Raw genomic sequence first — 20,738 nt, 5'->3', positions numbered from 1 at the left:
GCTCGATCCCAGGACCCTGAGATCATGACCTGAGCCGAAGGCAGCAGCTTAACCCACTGAGCCACCCAGGTGCCCCAGGACCCAGGATCTTAAGATGGCCATGCTTGCTTACATTAATCAAGGGAAAGGAGGATGGATGATGGTGTGTGGGAGAATTTTATGGGCCAGGCTTGGAGGTGGTGAATTAATTCCACTGATTTTCCTTGGGGGTGGCAGGGTGGCGTATGCTTAGATACATGGCCACACCTCCTGCAAGAGAGGCTGGGGAACTTGGTCCAGGAAGAGGCGTTAGGTTTCACGATTAGCTGGCAATTTCTGCCACACTGTCCCCCTCCCCACACCCCTCCAAAATTAGAGCTCTCCTAGGAAGGAAGAAGGAATGAATATTGTGGGACAACTGGGGGTGTCTGTCTTACAAGGAAATACTGTGCTAAGAAGGCTCCAGCCAAAAATAGTCCTTTCTTTCTGGATCATCTGTCTTAAATCCCTGCTTCTGTTCCTACCTTTGGGAACTGGGCCAACAGGGCAGTAGCAGGTCCTCATTATCCCTCTTTCTTGACTCAGGGCATGTTCTTAGCAGCTTTATAGGAATGAGCCATAATTGATCCCCCCTCAGCAGTTGAAGATTACCCCCAGAAGAAATGGCCCTCAGCACCCCTAGGCCAGAGGAGCTCTGAGCCTCTGAGAGCTCCTGGCCTATGAACCTTTCAAGCACCCCCACTCACCTAGCCTTCCAAACTTCAGCCCCCACAAGGGAGGGGAGGGAGAGGATGCAGGAGAGAAAGACCTCTGCTTCCCACTCCAGTGATCTGAGATGTATTTTCCCAACCACTTCCTTCTCTTTTTTTCTCCATCAACATTAATGAATGATCCGTTGATCTAACGGGTTTTAGCGTTCTTGTTTGGTTTGTTGTAGGTTTCTCTGACAGGTGCCTCTCCTTCCAAAACATCTTTCTTGACTCCCTTCTTTCCTCCCTCCCTTCCTTTCTTCCCACATAAACTTACTGCCGGCTGAGCACCTGCTATTTACTCAGCTCTGTGTCCACCTAGCCTTGGAAGTAGATAGGCAGGGAAGCTGACATGAGCCTATGTGTCAATGAGTACTATGAGAAAGCTCTGGTTGACCAATATGGGGCGGGGGGGGGGGGGCTCACCTAGCGCTGGGGTCAGGGAGAGCTTCCCGGAGGAGCTGGCTTTTGAGCTGAATTTAAGGATGAGCAGGAGATGGGATGCCTGGGGGACTCAGGTGGTGTCTACCTTTGACTCAGGTCATGATCCCAGCATCCTGGGATCAAGTCCCTCATCAGGCTCCCTGCATAGCAGGGAGCCTGCTTCTCCCCTGCTTCTGCTCTCTGTCTCCCTCTCTCAGATAAATAAAATTTTTAAAAAAGCAAAACAAAAAGGATGAGCAGGAATTAAGCAGGTCAAGAAGGTACCTGGGCAGAAAGAATGAAATGGGCATAGACACTGAGTTATGAGAGGGGGCATATGGGGCTTCAGAGGGACCGGTGAGTAGGTCCAGTGTGCCACACTTGGGATAGGGCAGTGTGATCATTTGCTCATTTAATACAGTGGTGAACAAAGGAGATACGGTCCTACTCCCAGGGGAGCTCGGGATCTGGGCGGTTGGAAGGGATGAGGCTATGGGGAGGGTGGGTAGGAATCTGAGGAGGGCCTGGCCACTGTCCCAGCCTCTGCCCTGCAGGGTTTGCTATTGGAGGTTGAGTAGGATATGGGCCCATTACTTATACCATCCCCTCTTCTGCCCCATCCCTTTGTTTCCGATTCTTGTCTGGTCCTTTGCCCGGGAATTACTCAGGCTATAAAGACAGAGGCTGGCACAGATCACCAGCATGTAGTTGGTGGGGAAAGTTGAAACTGTCATTACATATCAAGATGTGTGCCAGCTAGGTCTTTGATGAAGCCCTTTCTTAGATCTCCGAGGATGAGGTTCTAAAGTTGGTTTACAATTTTTTTCCACTCCTTTCAACTCAGACCAATACTTCTGGCCACCTGGCTCAGAACCTGGCCTGGTTGTGCCTGTTTCCAGCCTCGAGGGCAGACTGAAACCCACCAAGTGAGGTTTGGCCTTGCTGTGGGCTGGCCTGTTGGGAGGGGCCAGGTCATCTCTATGGGCCCGTGACGTGCTGTCATGCAGTCCACGAGGGGTTTCCGTGCAGGCAAGGAAGATGTGAGCATTGCCTGGGAAGGGGCCCGCTCATGGCCAACGGGTGTGCTCAGCTCCCTGAGGAGATGAGGGCTGTGCCAGGGTTTAGCAGAGCTGTCAGCTGCCTTCATGGAGACGAATGGCCCCAGGGTGGTTTCCTTCTTTCTCCATACCCAGCCATCTTTGTTAAGGTGGAATTGACAGTGCTGGGGGGTGAGATGCAGAGAGGAACCTTCATGCTCGTCAAAGTCCAGGGCTGAATGGACCCAGGGCTGAATGAATGGCCCTTTTCTCCTTGTCTCTGGGAAAGGAAATGTCAATCCATAGAAGGAAACTCAGACCAGTGAGTGCCCTGGTGTTTATTGAGTGCCTTCTTGGTGCTAAGGGCTGCAGGGAATGTGCATAATAACAAAATGGAAAAAGTAGGATCCTTACAACCTGTGATGTGATTTATAATAAGAAATAGAGATGTGTTTATCCCTGTTTCTGACACAGGGCCCCTTAAACCTTTAGAGTTTCCTGCAGTTGGACCAAAGGTGTCTTTTGTTATGCTAACAAGGTGATGTTTTTGAAAGCCCCCAGGTAACCTAAGGGTAGGGGCTGGTTGGCCTTTAGCAGGTTGGAACTCTCAGTCCCCACCCAAGACCTTCCTGGACCAGAGGAGGATTGGAGGTCAAATCAGTTGTCAGTGGCCAACAATTCAGTCATGCCTATGTAATGAAGCCTCCATGAAAACACAAAAGGATGGGTTCTAAGAGTTTCCAGGGCGAACTGGCACCCTGGGAGAGGACATGAAAGCTAGGTGACCTTTCCCACATGCATGTCTTGCCATGCACACCTCTAGCATCTGGGTATTCCTGATCTAGTGAGTCAAATGTTTCTCTGAGTTCCGCGGGCCACCCTAGCAAATTAATCGAACCCAAGGCAGGGGTCGTTGGAACCTCCAGTCCGCCCAATTGGTCAGAAGCACAGGTGACAAGCTGGATTTGCAGTTGGCCTCTGAAGTGGTGGGGGCTGGTGGGGCGGGGGGGGGCAGTTTTGTGGGACTGAGCCCTTAACCTGTGGAATCTGATGCTATCTCCAGCTAGGTGGGGTGGGATTGAGTTGATCTAGGACAGCCAGTCACTGTCGGAGAACTGCTGGGTGGTGTGGGGCAAAAACCCATACACACTTTGGAATTAGATACAGAATCCTTAATACCTTAAATGCTTTCCAGGGAGTACCTAATCCTTTCCACAACCCTCATGAAATAGGTAATTTTACATTCCACAAGAAAATAATCTCCACGATTATTTATATATGTTATATATAAACCACGAGGGAAGAATTTTGGACTGATTTGGTCACTGCTGATCCCAAGCTTCAAGAACTGTGCTTGGCGTATAGCAGATGCTCAGGAAACATTTGTTGAATGAATGATCGAATCACCGTTCACAGGTGAGGAAACCGGCTCAGAGAGATGAAGTAAGCTGCCTCAGGTGCCGCTGCTGGTAAGTGGTGGAAGAAAAGGCCTGGATCTCAGTCCCCGGAAGGCAGCATGAGCTGTGACTTCGGGGTCCCAGCCCCTTGCCATTGAAATGTGGGTGGCTTCCAGGATAACCCTGGAGGAGGGCCCACAGCCTGTCTGGCTGACATTCTGACCAAATGCAGCAGAAGCTTGGCAAAAGCTAGCATTTGTATGGCAATGAGCCGCGAGCCCCCAAATGCCAAGGCCCACAAGGTTGTCTGCCTTCTTGGCTGTCAGGGCCTTGCTGTAAACTCGAGGGTGGGATGAATATGCAGGAGTGTATCTGTCAGCCACTCAAGAGTGATGTTTTTGGGTTGATGCCTTCATCCTGTCATGCATGTATTCAGGAACCTTCTGTGGCTCCTTCCTCCTACCAGAGCCTAGTCTGGCCCCAATCACTCTCCACCCTCTTCCCTGATGAGTGACTGCATAAAACCTGTCACCAGTCAGCAGTGGAGAGAGGTGTGTACTCTGCCTCCGCCCGGGTACCACTGTGTCCATGGTTTATCCTCTCTGAAATGCCAGCTCACATCACGCATGCCCACGGACGTCCATCCTGCCCTTGTAGCTTTAGCAGTTTCCGCCTCTTCCTTGAAGCCCCCCAATGACCAGCTAGCACCCTGCCCTCTTCCCGGGCTCCTGCAGCCTCCATCTGTCTATATAGTGTGTTTCCTAATGGCCTTCCCGGAGTCCTGGTTTCTGGGCTTGAGATGGGGCTTCTGCTGAGTGGGACACCCCGCCCCTCCTGATGAACTCTGATTTTATCTTCTTACACATCAGGTTTAGTGTTGCATTAGTTTTGAAAGGAGGTGCTCTTTCAAAACCACTGGTCTCTTTATAACTTATTACATACCCAAGAAGTCTTGTGACTTCTTGCTTAACTGCACTGTTGGGTTTTTTGTTTTGTTTTGCTTTTTTGTTTTTTGTTTTTAAAGATTTTATTTATTTGAGAGAGAATGTACAAGCGGGCCTGCCATGCAAGATGGAGAGCACGAAGCTGGAGAGGGGCAGGGGTAGAAGGAGAAGCAGACTCCCTGCTGAGCAGGGAGCCCAACCAGGGGGGTGTCCAGATCCCAAGACTGAGATCATGACCTGAGCCGAAGGCAGACACTTAGCTGACTGAGCCACCCGGGCGCCCCATCAATTATGTTGTTTATTTATTTATTTATTTATTTTTAATTTTTATTTATTTATTTGACAGACAGAGATCACAAGTAGGCAGAGAGAGAGGAGGAAGCAGGCTCCCCGCGGAGCAGAGAGCCCGATGTGGGGCTCGATCCCAGGACTCCGGGATCATGACCTGAGCTGAAGGCAGAGGCTTTAACCCACTGAGCCACCCAGGCGCCTCTCAACTATGTTGTTTAAAAAATAATTTGTGGGGGTGCCTGGGTGGCTCAGTGGGTTAAAGCCTCTGCTTTTGGCTCGGGTCATGATCCTGAGGTCCTGGGATCGAGCCCCGCATTGGGCTCTCTGCTTCATGGGGAACCTGCTTCCCCCCCAACCCCGTGCCTGCCTCTCTCTCATTATTCTGTCAAATAAATAAAATCTTTAAAAAATAATAATAATAATTTGTTATTATTATTTTTTAAAAGATTTTATTTATTTGGCAGAGAGAGAGAGATCACAAGTAGGCAGAGCCGCAGGTGGGGGGCGGGGAGGGTGGGAAGTGGAGCAGGCTGGCCGCTGAGCAGAGAGCCCAATGCAGGGCTCAATCCCAGGACCCTGAGACCATGACCCGAGCTGAAGGCTGAGCTACCCAGGTGCCCCTAAAAAATAAATAAGTTCTGCAGCTTCCTTTTTTTCTGATTTTGAAAGTAGCAAATGTTTAAGAAAGTTTGGAAAATACAGAAAACTATAAATGAGAGAAGTCTTGCAGGATCTCACCACCTACTTAAAGAATTGTAAACTGTTCTTTCATCCTTACAGTTTGTTTCAAAGAAAAGATTACTTGTAATCCCAGCCATAACCACTCATAACATTAAGGGTCTATTTTTCTCTTTCTGGCGTTCCTTTAAAAATTGTCTCTTTTAGTGATTTTTAAAAATAGCGATAGGTTCAAAATTCTAAAGAGTGTAACAGTAAAAAGTCCCACTTCCAGCCCTGTTTCAAACCACTCAGTCCAGTTTTGTAATATATATTGTTTATAACATAATTGAGCTCAAACTGTAGCTGCTGTCTTTGTAAAAATCTGTAAAAAGCTGCTGTAGCTTGCTTTATAATTTTTTTTTTTTAACACTTTATTTATTTGACAGAAAGAGAGAGATCACAAGTAGGCAGAGGCAGGCGGGGTGGGGGGGGGGTGGGGGGAGGAAGCAGGCTCCCCACTGAGCAGAGAGCCTGACAGGGAGCTCCATCCCAGGACCCTGAGATTATGACCTGAGTTGAAGGCAGAGGCTCAACCCACTGAGCCACCTAGGCACCCCTATAGCTTGCTTTTTTGACTTAACAACATTACATTTCCTGCTGTCATTATTAATCTTTGTTGTTATTTGTACACAATACATTGTAAAAACAAAGCATTAAATGTATGAGTAAATTTTGAAAAGTCCGCAGTTGAGATGACCACTGTTAATCTGGAGGCTGTCATGAGCACACAGTGAAGGCGCACACATGAGTTGTGTCTTTCCACAGTGTCTGCTGTATTCAGTGATAAAGGAAGGTTAAATCACAAATCACAGGTTCACGATTCCAGACTCTGTTGCGGGTCCCCGTGTGATTAAACTGGCTTCCTACACAGCACACAAGGCAGGACAGAAGACACGCCACACAGCGAACAAGCTAACAGAAGGGTACAGGACGTAAGGAACCAACCATGAAGTCAGTCTGGGGGCGCACCGCTGAGATAAGGCCCAGGGCTGGCCCAGCTCAGCCCTCAGCACTCAGCACTCGCTGCTTCTGACGTCCGAGCAGTGAAGGATCTGGGGTCTGTTTAGAGATCCATCCAGCAGAGCCTTCTCAGCAGTTGCCTTTTTTAAGTGGTCAGACATCGAAGGGTTGTGTCTGAAGTCTGACAGTTTGCTGCCAAATCCTCCCCTTTCTAAAGGGGTTTAATCAGTTTTGGGTCTCTGCAGAACCCCCTCTGGTTCTGCCAGTGATTGGTTCTGGCGTGTCAGCTGACATGAGTCCCAGGGGTATCTCCTTACCTTCTTGCATCACTGCTTGATATGAGAGACTCCATGTGGCTCTCAACAGAGGCTGTCTCCTTCCAGAGCTTATTCTGTGAGTTTACATGTTCTCTTCAGATTTTCTTGTATATGCTGAACTGTGTAGATGTCTTACCTACGTGAGATACCTACACAGCAGATACGCACTGGATCTGTGACGTCGCCACTCACACGCTGTCTCGTTCATTTTTAACTTGTAGAATCTGGAGGTTGGTCCACATCCACAGCTAAGCCTGTCTACCTTTCTCTTCCTTCCTCCCTTCCTTTCTTTTTTCTTTTCCTTGTTTTTTTTTTTTTCTTTAATGTTCTATTTTTAAGCAATCTTTATACCCAATGTGGGGCTCAAACTAACAACCCTGAGATCAAAATTCACATGCTCTCCTGACTGAGCCAGCCAAGTGTCCCCCTCTTCCTTTTTATTTTATTTTATTATTATTTTTTAAACGATTTTACTTATTTATTTGACAGACAGATCACAAGTAGGCAGAGCAGCAGGCAGAGAGAGAGAGAGGAGGAAGCAGGCTTCCTGCTGAGCAGAGAGCCCGATGCCATGCGGGACTCTGTCAGAGGACCCTGAGATCATGACCTGAGCAGAAGGCAGAGGCCTTAACCTAACACTGAGCCACCCAGGCGCCCACCCCTTTTCCTTTTTAAAGGCAGAATCATGTTCCATTGTATGAAAAACTGTAATTTTCCAACCATTGCCTTATGGGCGAACATTTTGGTTTTCAGATATTTGTATTTATTCCTGTTGCCGCTTTGCACCCATGAACAAGCGTGTTTTGAGAATAGAGACCCAGAATACAAATTCCCGGAGTAAAGAGTATTAGTTAATTAATTTTTTTTTGCTAATCTAAATGGTGAGACATGCCATGTCATTTTTAAATTTGTATTTCTTTCCATCCAGCTTTTCCAAGCATATATATATATATATACACACATTTAAATAAAATTTTAGAGTCATGCAATGCATGGCTTTGTATCTTTTTTTAGTTTTTCACATTAAGTCACATTAAAATGTTCACATGTTCTTTTCTGGGTCATTGCATTGTCTTCAAAAGCTCAGTTTCAGGAGTTCTATCTTACTGAACTATTGCAGATCACCTGGAGTATTCTTTTTTTTTTTTTTTTAACATTTTACTTATTTATTTGAGAGAGAGCACGAGTGGGGTGAGGGGTAGAAGGAGAAGCGGATTCCCCGTTGAGCAAGGAGCCCAATATGGGGGAATGCGGGACTTGATCCCTGGACTCCAGGATCATGACCTGAGCCAAAAACAGATGCTTAACCAACTGAGGCACCCAGGTGCCCCACCTGAAATATTCTTTATCTTCATTTATTTATGTCCTTAATCTCCAGTGACCTGGGGAATGACAAGTAATGGAAAAGAAAAGAAAGCAGAATCAACACCTTGTGCAGCGGTCTGTCCAATAGAAGAACCAAATTAAAATCCGAATTAGATGTTTGCTCAGGAGCTCATCCCTTAGCTGTTTGAGGAGTTGCCGAGGTAAATATCAGCGTGAGCTCTTGTTCTGTAGAGACACTGAAGTCTGTATGTTAAATATGAGGAAGCTTTGCCTGTTTCATGTGTTCCCTTGTGGAAAGTGCACGGGCTTGTTTGTCGTTGTTTGGAGGGACGGGTTATGATTCTCCCAGAGTTTTCCACAGCTGGGAGAATATCCAGGAGGCGGTATGGTGTGAAGGACACCATGTGGAACTGGGAGTCTGGAGAGTTGGCTTCAGGTTCCACCTCTTCCCCTGACTGCCCAGTAAACCTGAAGAAAATGTTCAACTTACACTGGTTTCCTGGAGTGTGTGTGGTGAGCATGACCAGGGTGTGAGTGGGTTTGGACAGCCCGGTAGAGGGGAGGCTAGCAGTTAGAGGCCAATTCTAGGCAATATTAATGAGAAGAGTGAAAATAAGCACCACCTAAAAAGAGGAGAGTATCATAAAAAATAAATTTTCAGTTGCTTTTCCCCAGGTCCTGGTACACAGCTCCTAACACCCTGGGAATCTCCAGAGTGCTAAGAACGTCTTTTATATGGTAATGACTGTGGGGTGGGGGGGTAAGTGGCTTCTGGATGGCTGCTGGTTGCCTGAAAGGCCGAAGCACCATTGGAGGGTTGGACTCTCAGCCCCACCCTCTGACCTCCAGGGAGGGGAGAGAGGCCAGAGGTTGAGATCAGTCACCAAGGGTCAATTGTGACTCAGTCTGGAACCTTAAAAAAAAAAAAAAAAAAGGCTCTAAACAACAGGAGTTCAGGTTCAGAGGGCTTTCAGACTGGCAGCACGTCAGGGTGCTAGGAAGGCAACATGCCTGGAGAGACCATGGGAACCCTGTGCCCTTGCCCTATGCCTTCCTTCCATTGGGTTGTTCCTGAGTTTTAGCCTTTATAATAAATCTACAGTAACAGCCAAGTACAGTGTTTTCCAGTTTTATGAGCTGTTGGAGCAGATTATCAAAGCAGAAAGGGGTAAGAGTTTTTCGAGGAACAGCCCCCCTGTCCCCCCCCCTCCGCCGTCTTTGTAGCCAGGTCTGACAAAAGTGGGTAATTTGGGGACCTGGTGCTTGTAACTGACAACTCAAGTGGGGGCAGTCTTTGGGACTGAGCCCTTATGCCTGTGTTAGTCTGATACTAACTCAGAGTAGTCAGTGCTGAAATTGAATTGAATTGTAGGAAACCCAGCCGGTGTCCACAGAGTTGAAAAACTGGTTGGCTTGAGGAAAAAACACTACACATTTGGTGTCAGAAGTCTCGTGAATAAAAACAGCTGAGCTGTACCCTACCAGTCTTCAGAAAATTTCTGATACCTAGTCAGCCAGCTCTGGGCCAGGCTTTGTCCAGCACTAGAGACAGGCTTGTGAACAGACCCTGTTGCTTACAGTCAGCCACAGGAGACAGCCAGAATTTCAGCGTGATTGTTTGATTATGTAAGGATAGCCCTAAGATGTGTCATGAAGGAGGACAGGGTGACTTGAGAGTGTCAGACAGGATCTGATCTAGACAGGAGTTCAAGGGCAGCTCCCTGAGAAAATGATCTTGGAGCTGGGATCTGAGGGCCAGTCATGAGTTAGCTAGGTGGGAAGGGTGGAGGTGGTGTAGGAAAGAACATTAGGGTTCAAAGCCGATGGCCAAGAAAGAATTCTTGAGACATCTTTGGTGCAAAAAGGTGATTTTATTAAAGCACAGGGACAGGACATGTGGCAGAAAGAGCAGCACTTGGGTCATGAGGAGTAGCCCATTATATACTTTCAAGTTGGGAGGGGTTTAGGGATAGCATAAATCTCAAAGGAATTTGGAGGCAAGGTTTCCAGGACCTTAGGAGGTCATATGCTTGGGGCGTGGTTGCCAACATGTATCTTGGGGAATAGAGATGAAGATTCCGAAAGAATTTTTATATGTTAAAGTGGGCTTACAGAATCCTGGGGCAGTGGGGGGAGGGGAGAGATGGTGGGTTAGGATTGCCTGTTGCCCTTAGCAAAGTGTCAACATCAACGCAATTGAGTCCCTAGAAGAACGTCACTCTGCCTGTTTCAAGGACTTGTCAGTGGGCTGTAAGTAGTAAGGAAATTTAATAATTTTTCTTCTGCCTCTGTTTCCCCTGGGGCAGAAGAGGGCTGGCAATGTGCCCGCTGGGGGAAGGCAGAAAGGATGAATTGCTGGTGGGTGTGGTGAGCCTCTCCCCTATTCATTCATGCATTCATCTGTCCATTCATTCAGTCATCCAACAAATCTTGACTGATCACCTGGTCTGGGCCAAGTACTGTTCTTGGTACTGAGGACAGAAGAGTTAGGAGCAAGACTGACAAAGTCTCAAGCCTCATCACTACTGCTGTGTAACAAGTTATTCCCGAACTTGGTGACTTAAAACCGCCGTCATTTTACTGTTATCCTTGTGATCTGGAGGTGGACAGGGCCTGCTCGTATTTATCACTTGGGTCCCACAGAGTTATTCAGGCACTGGCCAGTCTAGAATCACCCAAGTGTTCCCTCATTCACGCATCTGAAGCCTGGGCTGGGAAGCCTTGGACAGTTGGGGCTGCTTGAGCATCCCTGTCTCTGGGTGGCCACTCATGCGGGATTTCTAGTGTGATCGCTTCAGGGCTCCAAAGCAAGTGACCTAAGAAAGACCGAGCCAGGTAGAATCTCATGGACTCTTCCAACCTGGTCTCTGAGATCACACAGCATCATTTCTGTCCCATTCTATTAAGGTAGTCGTGAGGCCTACTCAGGGGACCCCGAACTCCCTCTTGATGGGAGATGGGACAGAAGATTTGTAGATGTGCTCTAGAACCACTACACCCTCATGCTCTGCTCTCCCTAGCTTTTCACACTTGGCTTTTTTTTTTTTCTTTTTTAAGATGTATTTATTTAGGGGTGCCTGAGTGGCTCAATGGATTAAAGCCTCTGCCTTCAACTCAGGTCATGATCCCAGGGTCCTGGGATCGAGCCCCACATCGGGCTCTCTGCTCAGAAGGAAGCCTGCTTCCCCCACCCCTCTCTGCCTGCTTCTCTGCCTACTTGTGATCTCTGTCTGTCAAATAAATAAATAAAATCTTTAAAAAAAAAAAGATTTATTCATTTATTTGAAAGAGAGAGAGAGAAAGTACACACACACACATGTGTGAGGAGGGGAAGAAAAAGAGAATCTTCAAGCAGACTCCATGCTAAGTAGGGAGCCTGACACAGGGCTTGAGCTCACAACCCTGAGATCATGACCAAGAGCCAGACACTTAACCAGTGGGTCACCCAGATGGCCTTCATCCTTGGCTTTAAACGTACCTGCGTGCCTGAGCTCACCAGAGTCCTCCAGAAGAGATAGTCTTATGGCTTGCATCCTAGCTCCAGCATGCCCCTTGGGGGTCCCACCTTCCTCCTCTGCCCCAAATAGCTCCAGAAAGGTATAGTTTTATCTATCTCTGGCTCTCTCTTGCAGGGAGGGGTGTTGGTGCCCCTCGTGGACTGGCACTCCAAGCATTTGCCAAGCTGACTCACCTCCTAATTGGGTAATTGGACCCAGACACAGACACCAAGGCCCCAGAGCAAGGCTCTTTTGTGGGGCTAAAAGATGGCTAGGATGACTGGAGGGCAATAGTGTGGGGCTGAGGTGCACCTGGACTAACACTGGGGCCTTGTAGGCCACGGGCAGGTTTTGGTTAGCCCCCTAAGGGCATTAGAGGAAATGGCTAAAGGCCCAAAGTTTTGATCACCACCTGCTAGGGAGATTATAGAATATTATTAGAAGAAGATTATAGAAGACACTATGATCTCACTTATATGTAGAATCTTAAAAGAAAAAAAATGAGATCATAGATATGGAAAAACAGATAAATGGTTGCCAGGTGGGGATGGGCAAAAGGGGTGAAGGGAGTCAGAAGGTACAAACTTATGGTTATAAAATCATTAAGTCATGGAGATGCTTAGAGTGGGTCTTAAAAGTTCTCATAGAAGAAAATAATTGTAACTATGTGTGGTGATGAATGTTAATTAACTATGGTGAGGAACGTTAACTAGACTTATTGTGGTGATCCTTTTGTTATATGTACAAATACCAAATCATTACGTCTTATGTCTGAAACTAATACAGTGTTATATGTAAATTATACCTCAGTGAAAAGAAGATGGCAGACCTCTGGGAAGAAGAAGATTTTTGCACCATGTTTTTTTTTTTTTTTTTAAAGATTTTATTTATTTACTTGACAGAAAGAGATCACAAGTAGGCAGAGAGCAGGCAGAGAGAGAGAGGGAAGCAGGCCCCCTGCTGAGCAGAGAGCCCGATGCGGGACTCGATCCCAGGACCCCGAGATCATGACCTGAGCTGAAGGCAGCGGCTCAACCCACTGAGCCACCCAGGCGCCCCACACCATGTTTTTAAAGTAACCAGTTAGAATGATTTCTTTTGCTTATAGAAGACTTTCAGGTTTGTTGCTAATTTCAAAAGAGGAAGCATCAGTCTTGATATGGTTAAACACGTTATAATAACGTCAGTGATTCGGCAGTCTGGGGTTAGTTATCACAGAGTTGGTGGGCAGAGCCGAACTTCTGTAGCTAACAGGGCCCACAACACTGTCAGCGAAACTACCGTCTGCAGCAAATGTTCCTACCATCGTGACGTCCCGTAACACCCAACTGATAGTGCGACAATCACCGATGAGTAGTGGCCAGTGGATAACCAGGAAGCCTTGGAAGATGACTATTACAGGATAGCTCTTTGCTCTTTGTAGTAGACATACTCAGAAACTCAAGTTAGAAACTCAATTTTAGGAGGACAATACAGAATAAGTATTCGTTCATTTAGCTTAAGTTTGTGGAAACTGATGTGTAAACAAAGACTGTGGCCACCCCAGTGCTTGGCATTCTCAGAAGCACGGGTGTAAACAGCTTCTTCCCCAACGTTTCTCGTTAAGTACCACTGACCTTGTTTTTTTTTTTTTTTGCTTTGTTTTTATTTTTGTTTTAAGAATACCTAGTGGTTTACAGGTAAGCATGCCCCCCCTCTGGAAGACTTGAAAGGGCCTACCATCTACCAAGTGACATCTTTGTTTCAAGGTCTCTGCCTCTCTCAGCTTCAAGTTAGGTTTCAAGGTAAGTACCATATTCCCAAAGACAGAGTGATTTAAAGATGCAAATGACAGAACTCTCCTGAAAATGTTGCTTGGTAATAAGTTTATGGGGCTAGCCCCAATCTGTGCATATGAATATTTCTAGAAAACTCTTGCTCCAAAGCAAAAAGAAATTAAGCATTTTTGAGCTATTATGACTTGGGTGTTTTATATATATTATTTTGTTTAATACTTATCAAAAGCCTGTATATACAGAGAAGCATTAGGATTTATGTTAAGCTGCTATAACACATTCCTAAATTGCAATGGCTTGGCACAATAGATTATTTTCCTATGTAAAAGCAGTCCAGCTTGGCTCCACAACAGTGGTATTGAGGTGGGGGTTCATGAAAGAGGTGGGACCTCTGCTCCATATAGAGATTTGGGGACCCAGGCTGCTGGAAACTCAGTCTTCTGTGGTATGCCCCTCCCACATGGGCTTTTTTTTCCTTTGGATTATTTTATTAACACTGCACATTTTTGTTTCCTTGACATCAAGTTATATTCCATTTTCTTTCCTTTCCAGTTTTATTGAGATATAATTGACATAGAGCACTGAACTAAGGCGTGCAACGTAAAGATTTGGTATATGTCTGTATTATGAAATGATCACCACAAGTTTGGTTAACATCCATCTCCTTACACGCTTACAATATTTTTTCTTGTGATGAGAACTTTCAAGATTAACTTCTTTTTTTTTTTAAGATTTTATGTATTTTTTTGACACAGAAAGAGAGAGAGCTTATAACAAACAAGCAAAAGGGAGCAGCAGAGAGAGAGGGAGAAGCAGACTGCCCACTGAATAGGGAGCCCAATGTGGGGCTTGATCCTAGGACACTAGGATCATGACCTGAGCTGACGGCAGATAGTGAACTGACTAAGCCAACCCAGGGACCACTCCAGATTTACTCTCTCAGCACCTTTCAAATATACAATAGAATATTGTTAACTATGGTCATTGTGCTATCCATTACATCCCCAGGACTTATTAATTTTGTAACCAGAAGTTCATACCTTTTGACCACCTTCACCGATTTCCCCTAATCCCCACCCCTGCCTCTGACAGCCGCCAGACTCTTCTCTGTTTCTATGAGTTTGGCTTTTTTAGATGCCACATATAAGTGAGATCATACATTATTTGTTTTTCCCTAACTTGTTTCACTTAGTGTAATGCCTTCAAGGTGCATCCATGTTGTTGCAAGTGATAGGATTTCCTTCTTTTTTAAATGACTGAATAATATCCTATTATATATATATTCCACACCTTCTTTATCTGTTTATCTGTCGATGGACACTTAAGTTGTTTCCATGCTTTAGGTATTATAAATAATGCTGTCATGAACGTGGGGTACAGATATCTCTTCAAGATACTGTTCTTGTTTCCTCCAGACTATACCCAGAAGTGGGATTACTGGATCATAGAGTAGTTCTATTTTTAATTTTTTGAGGGACCTCCATACAGTTTTCCACAGTGGCTGTACCAGTTTGCATTCCCTCCAACAGTACACAAGCGTTCCTCTTCTCTATATTCTCACCAACACTTGCTATCTCTTGTAATATAGCCATTGTCTTCATGATAGCCGTTCTAATAGATGTGAAGTAATATCTCATTGTGTTTTTGAATTGTATTTTTTATTTCTCTGGAAATCAGTAATGTTGAACATCTTTATGTACCCGTTGGCCATTTGTACATCTTCTTTGGAAAAATGTTTACGCAGTTCCTCAGCACAATTTTTTTTTAACAAATTGGATTTGTTTTTGTTTGTTTGTTTTTGCTGTCGAGTTGTATGAATTCTTTATATATTTTGGGTATTTTATTCTTTTTGATGAAATTATAAATGGGATTGTTTTCTTAATTTCTCTTTCTGAGAATTTGTTGTTAGTATATAGGAATGCAACTGATTTTCTTACATATATAGATTTTGTATCCTGCAATTTTATTCAATTCATTTATTAGGTCTGACAGCTTTTTGGTGGTTAGGTTGTTATCCCTGCAAATAGAGGCAGTGTTACTTGTTGCATTCTCATTTGGATATCATTCATTTCATTATCTTACCTAATTGCTGTGGGTAGGGTTTCTAGTACTATATTGAATAAAAGTGAAAGTGGGCATCCTTGTCTTGTTCTGGTCTAAGAGGAAAAGCTCTCAGCTTTTCACCGTTGTGTATGATGAATACCATTGACTTTGAGGCATATATTTAATACAGCTTTAACCTAAGCTGAATCAAAGTTTTGGAGCTTAGAACAGTGTTAGTCCCTGCTTTGATAGAAGGGAGTTTAGACTAATAGCAATTCAGATTCCTTCCCAAGCTAAATGCCTGATTCTGTGTGACAGTGCTCTTAGCTCTGTTTTTGTAGAGTTTGCAAGTGCAAGTGCAAAGGAACACCCCCCCCCAAAAGTTTTGAGAGCTTGAACCAGAGAATCCTTGGATTTCAGGTACATGGAGGGCTTCTAGGGGTCACCCACACGTCAGTCCCCCACAGTGCCCCCATTCACGTGTCTATCCAGAACAAAACCCCATTTCTGTGTAGTATTGTTAACCTGGAAAACACAGCTTTCAGAAAGCGAAGGGGGCCGTGGCAAACTGCACTCCTGGGGGCCTGATTGACATTGCTGGGATTTGCAGGCCCTCCGAAACTCTTTTTATTTTTTGTTTATAAAATTTGGCTTTTACCATGCAAACCTTTATTGTACATATGTATTTCTCATTTTACAGCCTTGCCCGTTGAATGTTTTGTGCTTTCCTTGACACTGTAACAAACTTTTAAAGGAAGTTTTTGTTTGTTTGTTTGTTTGTTTAAAGATTTTATTTATTTGATGCACAGAGAGAGAGAGAGCACAGCAGGGGGAGCAGCAGGCACAGGGAGAAGGAGAAACAGGCCCACCAAGCAGGGAAGCCGATGTGGGGTTCAATCCCAGGACCCTGGAATCATGACCTGAGCTGAAGGCAGACACTTAATAACTGATCCACCCAGGTGTCCTTCAAATAAAATCTTTTAAAAAAGGAAATGTATCTGGCTTTTTGTTTGTCTGTTTTATAAAGATTTTGTTTATTTATTAGAACGAGCAGGGGGAGGGGCAGAGGGAGAGAAGCAGACTACCCCACTGAGCAGGGAGCCTGATAAGGGGCTCAGTCCCAGAACCCTGGGATCATGACCTGAGCCGAAGGCAGAGGCTTAACTGACTGAGCCACCCAGGCACCCCTGTAACAGACTTTTAATTGACAGTTTGCTTGCAAAATAAATAAATCAGCTATATTTTGGGGTGCCTGCATGGCTCAGTGAGTTAAAGCTTCTGCCTTCAGCTCAGGTCATAATTCCCAGGTCCTGGGATGGAGCCCCGCATCAGGCTCTGTGCTCATCGGGGAGTCTACTTCTGTTCCTCTCTCTCTCTGCCTGCCTCTCTGCCTACTTGTGATCTCTATCAAATAAATAAATAAAATCTTTAAAAAAAAAGAATCAGCTGTATTTTTTAAGTGGCTTTGTGATGAGTAAATCGTGCCAACTGTATGTTCTCCCTTTTTTTTGTTGAGGTACTTACAGCTGCTCTTGACATTCTAAGTCAGAATATGCCAATTTCAGATGTCGCTACTGCTGCAACTTTAAGAAGGAGCAAAGTGGTGAAGCTGAATGGAATCCAGGCCTCTCCCACAGTGTCGGAAAGAGACCACTAAGAAGTACGTAAGATTGAAGATCCTGACTTGACGAATTAGTTATTTCAGTCTTTTCCGGTCCTGAGAAGTGATCAGACCCCTTGACAAGTTTATCCTTCGTAGAACTGGGGAAAAGAAACCTCAAAGGAGAGAGTGGCAGGAAAGTAGAGTTCAGAAGTGGGGGGGTGGGATCTTTAATATTTCAGGGATAAACAGTACTAAATCTGTAGATTACCTGCTTAGATCCTTTCTGGAAAGAAATGGTAGGTAAATAATTCATGTTGCATATTTAAACACATAAAATATGGAACAAACAGTCTTGTTGGTAGGACACATGCCACGTGAGGGTGCTGCTCTGCTGTTTGTCACTGCGGAATTATACCTGAGTGAACCAACACTGGTGTTTCTTAAACATAGGATTAGGACTGTATGTGCTTTGATTGCTAGATCTGAAAAGTGCTGGTACTGTCATTATTCTTTAGAATAATCGTGTGTGTTGTCAAATCTTCTCCAGTTGTGGGTTATTGCAGACACCCCCTCACTCCCTTGTTTGTAACAGAACTCTGATTCTGTGCAGGCCTCCACCGTCTCCCTTCCTCCATGGGCCTCTGCCAGGAAGGAGGTGAGCCCCAGTTGGTTTCACTCCATCGTGGTGGCCCATTCCCTGTGCTGGCGATGAGTTTGAGCACGGGCTCGTGACACCGTCCTGCCAGTTAGCCATTAGGGGAGGTCTGCTGGGGGGTTTCTGGGAAAGCCTTCCTTGCTGCCAGTAAGCACGCGCAGAATTGTCCTTTTCCCATCTGCAGATTGCCCAAGGTGACGTGATGCCCGAGAGCGTGGCCACCATCTTAAATCCCTGAGGGGAAGTCATCCTAGGGATGGGACAAGGATGGCAGAGTCTAGAGATGGAAAGGTGCTGGCTTCCTGATGATGCTTCTGGGGCCCTGAATTAACTAACCTTGGAGCCGCCCTTCCTCACACTCTGACTCATATGAGAATATGACTGAGTCTCTTTGTGTTCAAGAGGGTTTTCTGTTACCTGCAGCCAAGCCATCTTCATAGATGAATAAATAATTTAAGATAAAATAAAATATAAAGCTCAAAAAGAACTAAGGTTATCACAACCGTGACTCATCTTTATCATATCTAAGAGTGACATTTTAGAATATGTGATGAGATTTTTCTGCCTAGTGCAGTTTGTCATGAATTGGCTTATGTTTATTCATCACTGCCTACAGAGGCAGCCGCCATGAAGAGGACTGATGTCATCTAGTGCTCATGGCAGGTTCTAGTTAGGATATGGGTTTGACTGCTTTAACAGAAGTGAAATAACAATGATTTTAAAAGGTTGTGAGATTGTTTTTTTGCTTTTTTTTTTTTAATATTTTATTTATTTGACAGAGAGAAATCACAACTAGGCAGAGAGGCAGGCAGAGAGAGAGGAGGAAGCAGGCTCCCTGCGGAGCAGAGAGCCCGATGTGGGGCTCGATCCCAGGACCCTGGGATCATGACCTGAGCCGAAGGCAGAGGCTTTAACCCACTGAGCCACCCAGGCGCGCCCCAGTTGTGAGATTGTTTTTTCTCTCCCAAAACAGTTTGGGCTGGTAGACAGTCAAGGAAATGGGTAGTTTGCCCCATGAGGCCATCCAGGGTTCTTCTCTGATATGCACTAGGATGTTGTCTCCATGGGTGTCAAGAAAGCTGGCTTAGCTCCCCACCAGCGATTTAGAGCATGGGAGATGGCAAAGGGGGAAGATGAGATGGGGCAAACAGCCTCCTTTTGACCCAGAATTGCTTCTAATACTTCTAATCACAACTCATTGGCCCAGATTCGATCATATGGCAACAGCTGGTTGCAAGGGATTCTGGAGAATATCCTCTCTAGCTGGGTGGCCGTGTATCCAGCCAAAACCTAGAGGATTCCCTTAGGAGGGAAAAGGGCAAATAGACACCGGGAGGCAGAGATATTTGCCACATAGTGTGTCCACTACAGGAGAGAGGCGGCACGCAACAAAGAGAGCATGCTGGGTGCCTCTCTGATTGTGAAGCAAGGATTTGAGTCACAAGAGCCAGTCTTACGGAGCAGCCTGAAGCCTTGGCCAGTTCCCACCTGCTCTGGCCTCTCTTCTGGTCAACCAAAAGACTTGAATCAGGTGGATATTTAAAACCTCTCCCAACTCTGACCTTCTCTGGCAGGGTCCCGCAGGCATGCTGCTTCTAGAGTGGGGATAGAGATGAAGGGGAAGCAGGGTCAGTACCTCATGTGCGTCGTGAGTATTAAAACCATGAGACTTAAAAGTAACCAGTGACTAAAAAGTAAGTCACTGCTGACTTACTTGGCTTTTCGGAGCCAGGTACTGTGCTGGGTCCCGTACACCTGCTAACCTCACTAACCCCAACCCAACATGTGACGTGGAGCCTGGGGATGTTCCCATTTCATAGATGGGGAAACTGTGGCTCCGTAAGGGTTTAAGAAAGGCTTGAGCCCCAGCCAACTGATCCCTGAGCCCACATGCTTAACTGCGTGTTGTGGGAAGGGCTGGGACATGATGTGGGATTTGTGCGGTGTGGCCTGATCATAGCAAACCTTGCAGGGAGGGCCAAAGAGCTTTGGGCTTGATGCTAGCCTTTATCCAGGGCCAGTTTGGGGATCGATCTGTAGCATTGGATGGCCCCCGACACCATTACCCCAGAGCCAGGAGATGGCTACTGCCACTTCTGGCACATCTAGGCAGGAAGTTGTCATGGGTTACATCACCTTTCACTACCCCAGGGGAGAAGACAGGCTGTTCTTTAGGAGAGAGTACCCTGGTGAGAAAGGAGCCTGGGGAGGGTCAGCCGTGGGGCAACGTACGGAATGTTCAAGGGGAGACACACCACGTACTCTATAGGCATCCTTTAAGCTGTTGCCCCTGTGCGAGGAACACAGAGGCCTCTGGCCTACTCCTGTCCTCCCAAAAGAGGCTGGGACTGGGAAGATACAGAACCCTTGCTCCAGAAAATGAGGGTCATTTCTAGGAAGTCGGCTTTTCCCTTAAGCTGGCACTGATTGGTGGCAGGGATCCTGGGATGACATCCTCCTGCTCCAACCTGGAAGTCAATGGCTCTGTGCCCAGAGGGGGCTCCAGGGAGGGAGTAGGCATCAGTGCATTTATTGTCTGGTGCGCTTGGTGATAGGCCCGGGCAGGGGGAGTGAGGCCCTTGCGCCTGGGTAGCTAGCTTTTCCCCAGGCACAGCAGCCTACTTCTCTTCTGTGGCTCCTGATGCTGTCTCTTTGGTTCATTCTGTTTTCCTAAAATGCAATTATAAATACACCAGCTCCAGTCTGCTCTTCAAGGCTGAGCTCTAGCTGAGCCTCTTCAAGAGAGCTACCCTCCCTCTCTGGGCCTAGGTGGGTCTCCTCCCCTTCCCGCTCCTGCTTGTGCCTCGTGGCACTGCTTTCATGTGGTGTAATGGTCTTTTTACTCGTGGTCCCACTGACCAGACTGTGAGTGTCCTTTCTTTATTTTTTTTAACTTTTACTTTCAAACATTCATGAGAGCAGAGAGGATCATACAATACATCCTCAAGAATCCATCAACCAGTTGTCAGTTTTGCCAGCAGCTGTCAGCCTTTTGCCACTCTCAATTTATTAATGCCCCCCC

The 20,738-nt window shown here is 46.1% G+C and overlaps 1 protein-coding gene across 6 annotated transcripts in view; it reads left to right on the top strand.

Moving 5' to 3' along the window:
* The window catches only part of PXYLP1 (2-phosphoxylose phosphatase 1), a 72,622-nt gene that overhangs the window by 8,593 nt on the left and 43,291 nt on the right, over nt 1-20,738 (top strand). For 2 of the 6 annotated variants that reach the window (XM_046004027.1, XM_046004028.1), the window contains exons 2-3: nt 13,301-13,424; nt 16,975-17,118. The exons of 1 other annotated variant lie outside the window; for it this stretch is intronic. Coding sequence is in view for 1 of the 5 variants with exons in the window: in XM_046004026.1 (XP_045859982.1) it covers nt 13,301-13,319; nt 17,024-17,118 (114 nt within the window). In the remaining 4 variants the exon portion in view is untranslated. Of the gene's footprint in view, nt 1-13,299; nt 13,425-16,974; nt 17,119-20,738 lie in introns of those variants that run through there. 3 more of the 6 variants (XM_046004026.1, XM_046004029.1, XM_046004030.1) reach the window with 3 other exon arrangements.

The sequence above is a fragment of the Meles meles genome, chromosome 4 (assembly GCF_922984935.1).
Source record: "Meles meles chromosome 4, mMelMel3.1 paternal haplotype, whole genome shotgun sequence".
NCBI classification, from domain to species: domain Eukaryota; kingdom Metazoa; phylum Chordata; class Mammalia; order Carnivora; family Mustelidae; genus Meles; species Meles meles.
Note: the sequence above shows the minus strand (reverse complement) of the source record. Positions and strands in the feature narration are given on the sequence as shown.